This window comes from Otolemur garnettii, unplaced genomic scaffold (assembly GCF_000181295.1).
Source record: "Otolemur garnettii isolate 467f Iridium unplaced genomic scaffold, OtoGar3 scaffold00050, whole genome shotgun sequence".
NCBI lineage: Eukaryota > Metazoa > Chordata > Mammalia > Primates > Galagidae > Otolemur > Otolemur garnettii.
The window spans coordinates 9,519,565-9,525,763 of NW_003852445.1; the positions used below are offsets into that span (position 1 = coordinate 9,519,565).

Below are 6,199 nucleotides of genomic sequence, written 5' to 3' on the forward strand. Positions count from 1 at the left end.
ACCAGAGTTTCATCAGGTGAGGACAGGGAAGGAGGATATCCTGACAACCACCTAGGATTTTCAATGTGCTCTATATCCTCCCATATGATCTGAGGACTAGACCTTCCTTTAGTTCACTTCTCTAAGTTAAGGTCTCAAAATGCACCTGTGTTTTCTGAACTTGTGTATATACTATATTGACATGTAAGGACTACCACAGAAGTTACATGCCTTGATCCTGAAATACTTGTGGTATTCACAGTTTAGTAGAAAATCTGCTAATAGACTGCCTATAGAACCAAAACTCAAGAAAGTTCAACAGTGTAACAGTGGCTATCAACCATTCTATCTCCTCAGTGATACAAGTGTTAAAGTATCTCTCCCCTTAAGTTAAGTCCCAACACGTCTATGGTAAATACATATAAAGAGAAATGAGCAGATTTTAATATAGTAAATGCAAACAACTTAATTCCAAAACATGAACATACAGAAAAAATGGTTCTCTAACATATATCATGTTTTGATAGATATAAAGGAATGGAAAAAGTTTCTAAAATATGAAAAACTTTGATCTCCAAGACTAACTCTAGACTTACCTACAAATAAATATATTTTCAAATAGCCAGACTAAGATGTATTTTTTTCCTAAGTCTCATTAAATTCTGAATTCTGGATCCTATTTTTCCTATCACCAATTCCTAATGTTAGATTAGGAATGTAAAAACTGGGGGGGGGGGGAAGCATCTGTTTTTAATTCAAAGCTATTGGGTATAGAAAAACTAATTACAGTTTTAACTATCTGTGTCTGGGTTTATAAAACATGCGCCAATGTACATTTTTCCCTTGTAGGTTGAATGCAACCATAGAAACGTTAGAATAAAAATCCATGGCCTGGAAGGAATCTCTGAGACTACTGAAGAACCTCAAAGTTCCCATTGTGGCTAGGGGCTAAGCAAAAAGAGATACTGTATATCTAGAACACTAAATTAGTAAGCAGCTGAGATTTCTTTAGTATTTGAAAGCAAATAATATGAAGTGGGTAATGACTACAGTGGGTCTCAATTACCATTCTGCTACTTATTTAAGACTTGATTAACTTGGCAACTTTTACAAAAAACATTCACTTCACAACATGCAACTTAAAAAACAATAAATGTAACTATGCCACTGTTAGCAAGGCCAGCTTGCATACCAGAGTTGAGAATGAGAGTGCTTGCTTGCTTAACATTCAAAGATATTTGTAATCTGTGTTTTAAGGTTAAATTTAATATAACTCAATTTTCCTTTTTTGTTCAATTCTACTTACAATTAAATGCCTTTAAGCTGCGCAAGCGATTACTATGTGGGATTTTATTATTTCAACCAATCCATATACCCAGGAGATTTGGCAGCATAATTTAAGGGAAATGCTACCTAAAGAGATTGAGCTGTTCCATCTTCTGTTCCACCCAAGCAATTCCAATACAAGGGGGAGCAAGAACAATCTTGAGTAGGTAACCATTCCTTCTGTTGTGAAGAAACCAGGAGGTACTTGATTTTCAAAAGACAATATCAACTTCTGCCTCATACTACTTTCAGTATAATTTGGCTTGACTTTAATGGCATGTCCCTCATCTTAGGTAAAAACCAAATTTGTTTAAAATTACTTGGATGATCTATGTCACTAATTTCTGAATTATGCCATCACACACACACACAAAAACCCAAAATAAATAACAAAGAACAACAACAACAAAAAAAAAACCAAAAACCTCATTCTTTGTATTATACTTTAAATTAAAACAAAAATTAAAGTCCTTATGCCAAAAGTTCTTGCTCAGAGCTGCCAACTTCTATTTTTAGCTTGACTAACATCTAACATCTAAAAGCATGAACTATGCTTTTCAAAACCATAAAGTAAATCTCAGTATAGGATAGTACTTTTAAGTGGACCTATTGATACATTAGATATCATCTGTCTGTTTTCTTTTGAAAGTATCTGAGCAGAAGCATCTTTGGTTAACTCTTTCCTCTACAGGCAAAATAAAATATTCTGACACAGTGAGACTGTTTATCTCTGGGTCTTGATGAGTTTGTAAATGCCATTTAGAAAAGGGGGTAACACAGTGGGAAGGCTGGAAGAAAAATGTCAGAACCGGAGAGAAAGAGAGAAAGAAAACATTCAGTTGCCACACTGCCCTCACTGTCAGTTTTGACTGCCAGCACAGAAATGCTGGTAAGAAATAAAACCCCACACATACCACAGTTGTAGCTTTATCAGCTTTTCCAATGGTTACTAGCAGCACATTCCTAATGAGAGGGGTCAGGATTTAAAGCTGGCTATTTTTAGCATAATATAGCTAATACAACAGGAAAAAGAATGTATTAATTATCCCCCCTAAAGTCCTCTACACAAAAGTGATGTGAAAAAAAGAAAGTAGGATGACACTTTTACAGCTTAAAAAATCTACTTATGTCAGACCCATGATTATCATCCCAGTTACCCACTCTAACCACAAGGACAGAACTGTGTGATTAACATGACAAATCACTGAACCAGTATTACAAGCATGTCCCAGTTATTTTTTTCCCCTAACATAATATTTTAAAATGAAAAATAACTTATCTTGGCTTGTTAAAGACTGCCAAACCTTCCATTACCTACAAGGAAGGCAAGAAGAATCTGAGGTGTCACATGCCAAGAACATACTTTCAGAAAAATAAAGACAGGCAAGGCCCAAGTGTACACGAGGCACACGATAGAAAAGCAATTTCGCCATCTGTGATCTTAAAATTACAAATGGAGAATGAGAAAGAATGAGTTTATATAAGCATATGTCTCTCTATACATTTATAAATATGTATATAATTTACCATGAAGACATGCAAATAGTGTTATAGCAACTTTTATACAATATAATACAGAACGATAGGTCTTCCAATATTACAGTTGCTTTAGATAAACAGCAAATACGTCTTATCTATTGCATTCCTCTGTAGTGTTTGCAACTGAAGAGAAATTAAGATTCCATTCTAGCCTACATTTCTTATAAGAGACCTTTTATGCCTCTATAGTGTTTTTAGTTTGTTTTTTTAAAAAACCTCAACACAGATAAAGAGAACAAGATAAGTTCAGTGCAGCTTCAGGGCAGCTTTGATGCAGCATAGAATATGTTCACTTGGTGAGGAAATGTATTTCTTTCATTTTTTTGCTTTCCAATTCAATAATATTAGGTTTGGCAGCAAATACAAGGTCAAATAGAAAGCACAGATGTTTGCTAGAAGGCAAATTTCAATAGTAAGCAGAACAATTTATCTGACCTTAGTAAGGTCTTTACAACATAAAACACCTAGAGAGTATAAAAGAGCCTGTTTAAAAAGTCTGATATACTTAATTTCGCCCAATTCCTGGTAGCAGAAGAGTAAGATTAAAACAATGATCCTCTGTACAGTTTCATAAATTGAAATGACATGGAAATCAAGCCAAGAGCCCAAATACAGAACTAAACTATAGGAGAAGTAATAAAACATTAAAAGAAAAATATTTAGGCTAAATTTATTTCCTCAGATATTCATTCCTTATTGACCAAATGTATAAAATACAAAGTTTGAGGATTACAAACCTCAATAATACACCTAATTTCTTAATATTTTTCTTTCTAAATCTCTAAAGTCACAATGCAAACCACTGTCCTTCCCTGGTATCATCTTAGAAGTTGACATTAGAAATAATTGGTATCTAGAAGACTTAAGGAAACAGACTACTGTGTTAGTTTTCCTTCTACAAGGAGGAAACTTACCAGGGCGGAAGAGAGTTCTTCTATTATAAAGGATATTGCACCACACTTTGGCCCTCTCCCCCTAAACACTAAAGCCTGCAAAGCAGCTCTAATTAGAATTTTCTTTTGTTCATGTAAGTTTCTCAGTTATTTTTCACAACAAAAATGTACTAGTTTAAAAACTGTTGCTCCCTCCAAAATTATTAGGGGACTAAAAAAAAGGATTTAAAATTCTATTTAAATTAGATTTAAAACTCTATTAGGACATATTTTTCAAGATAAAAGAAAAGGGATCAGAGCAGGCAAGAAACAATGGCTTTAAAAAATGTGAAATTCAGGGAGGTTACTAGGAATGAGGTAAAGTAAAGGTGTGAATTCTCCATACTCTGAATAAACACACAAACCAAATATATTTGAGTACTGGCTCCCTGGCAACAGACTTCTTATACAATCTAATATCTGAGTAATGACTCTCCAGGGTTGTAAGTTTTGAATGAAAATATCAAACAAGAAATTTCATTTTTGCTATATAATCTTTGAGTAGAGGATTAAAAAATTAGGCAAAACCCCTTAAAATTTCATTCTGACTCCTATCCTAACTGCAGCCAAAAAATGAGAACTCATTTAATCAGTTTTTCCTGCTTGGATTTTGCTGTATTGCCCCTTCCTATGCAAAGGCATTGATTCCTGATCTGCTTGTTGCTTGCCATAGGTAATTCCTTATCATACATGTATGCCTTCTTAGAAATAATTGATCATGTTTCTTTTGCAAGAGAAGATCAACACTGATTTTTTTGAATAGACAGTACGGGGACACACATGCATCAGGTTTAAGAGGAAGATCTCACACCTTTCATAGAGATGCAGCCCGGCTCCTATCTGCTGAGTTTACTGGCTGGCTTACTCTTCCCTGGGGGAGTTTTAGTGCTGGCTGAGTGGTGGTGGAGGCTGCCTGATCCTTTCAGGCCATTCTTGCTGGGTTTGCAATGCTCTTGTTGGCAGGACCTCCTAGAAGAGGAAGATCCTGAGTGGCTGGGAGGTGACTTGCTTCTCCCCAGATGTGGGGATGAACTCCTCTGGTCATGGTGTGGCCGTCCAGACCGAGATGGTGAGGAACTGGATGTGCGAGGCAATGATGAGCTTCGAGGAGAGGCACTGGGACTCCTGCGAGGGACAACTGGACTCTTGGGTGGTGTTTTTGGAATGTGAGGCGATCCTGGACTCTTGCACTGAGTAGTGCTCCGGGGTTTCTGAGATCCATTTTGAAGAATTTGGGCCAGGCGGGAAAAAAGGTCGGAGTCAGAGTTACTACTCCCTAGGACTTTATATCTGCGTAACCTTAAAAGAACAGAGAAGACATGTTCTCATTTTAATTCATATGTCAAGCATGCCTAAAAAGTCATGATGTCTCAAATAATGTGTATGATGTGTGTTGAAATCTAAAAATACAGTAATAGGACACAGAGTTATTCTTTCACATACTTAGTTATATGACACCTGAACAAGTTATTCAACCTCTCCCAGCTTTCAAAAGGAATACCACCTATATCACAGGGCCACTGAACAGACCAAGTGCAGGAACCCAAGTATTTAGAGGAGTATCTGCCATGGAGAAGCACTTAAATGATGCTAGTGCCTTCCTCTTGTGGCATGCTTGGTCTACTAATTTTAGTATTAACTTAATGAATTGTCTCTAGCTTGTTAGTACATGAGAATGTGAACCACATTGTATAAGGCTGCTAGGGCAGGATTCTGCAAACTTTAAATCCTACAACGTTAAGTCTTCCCACTATACTCACCAATAAGCAGGAACTACAGATTAAAGTATATTCTAACCTCACTCTCTGGACCTCAGTTTCTGCCTCTGTCCATGGCCTGCGATTCAGGAGAGATAGGTGTGGGCACTGACTGCCTACCTTACTGGCAACTGAGCTTCTGCCTCAAAATTCTAAATCTAGTATTCATATGAATATCAATGTCTTCTTTACTATAAATGTCCTGGTTTGGCCTAAGAATCAGATAAAATGGTATATATAATTGTTTTATAAACTATAAAGCACTCTATAATAGTGTTTTAGTGGCAATAATAATGTAATAAGGGGCTTTAGGGCCCTTTAAATAATAAAACTAGCGTACTTAAAAGTATATAGCAAAGGAACATACAAATGACTCCAAAAAGATCTCCATGTTTTGGCTCAGTACCTATAGCTTAGCAGCTAGAGTGCCAGCCATATACAACCAGAGCTGGTGGGTTCGAATCCAGGCTAGGCCTACCAAACAACGAGAACTACAACCAAAAAATAGCCGGGCATTATGGTGGGCACCTGTAATCCTAGCTATTTTGGAGGCCGAGGCAAGAGAATTGCTTAAGCCCAAGAGTTCGAGGTTGCTGTGAGCTGTGACACCATGGCACTCTACCCAGGACGACAGCTTGAGACTCTATCTCAAAAAAAAAAAAAAAA

At 36.6% G+C, this 6,199-nt stretch overlaps 1 protein-coding gene across 1 annotated transcript in view; it reads right to left on the reverse strand.

Annotated features, from left to right (window-relative positions):
• Positions 1–2,899: 2,899 nt before the first annotated feature.
• Positions 2,900–6,199, reverse strand: part of TTBK2 (tau tubulin kinase 2) — a 155,250-nt gene continuing 151,950 nt past the window's right edge. Inside the window, exon 15 of the mRNA XM_003791760.3 lies at positions 2,900–5,075. Coding sequence (XP_003791808.1) covers positions 4,613–5,075 — 463 coding nt within the window. The 3' untranslated portion in view covers positions 2,900–4,612. The remainder of the gene's footprint in view (positions 5,076–6,199) is intronic.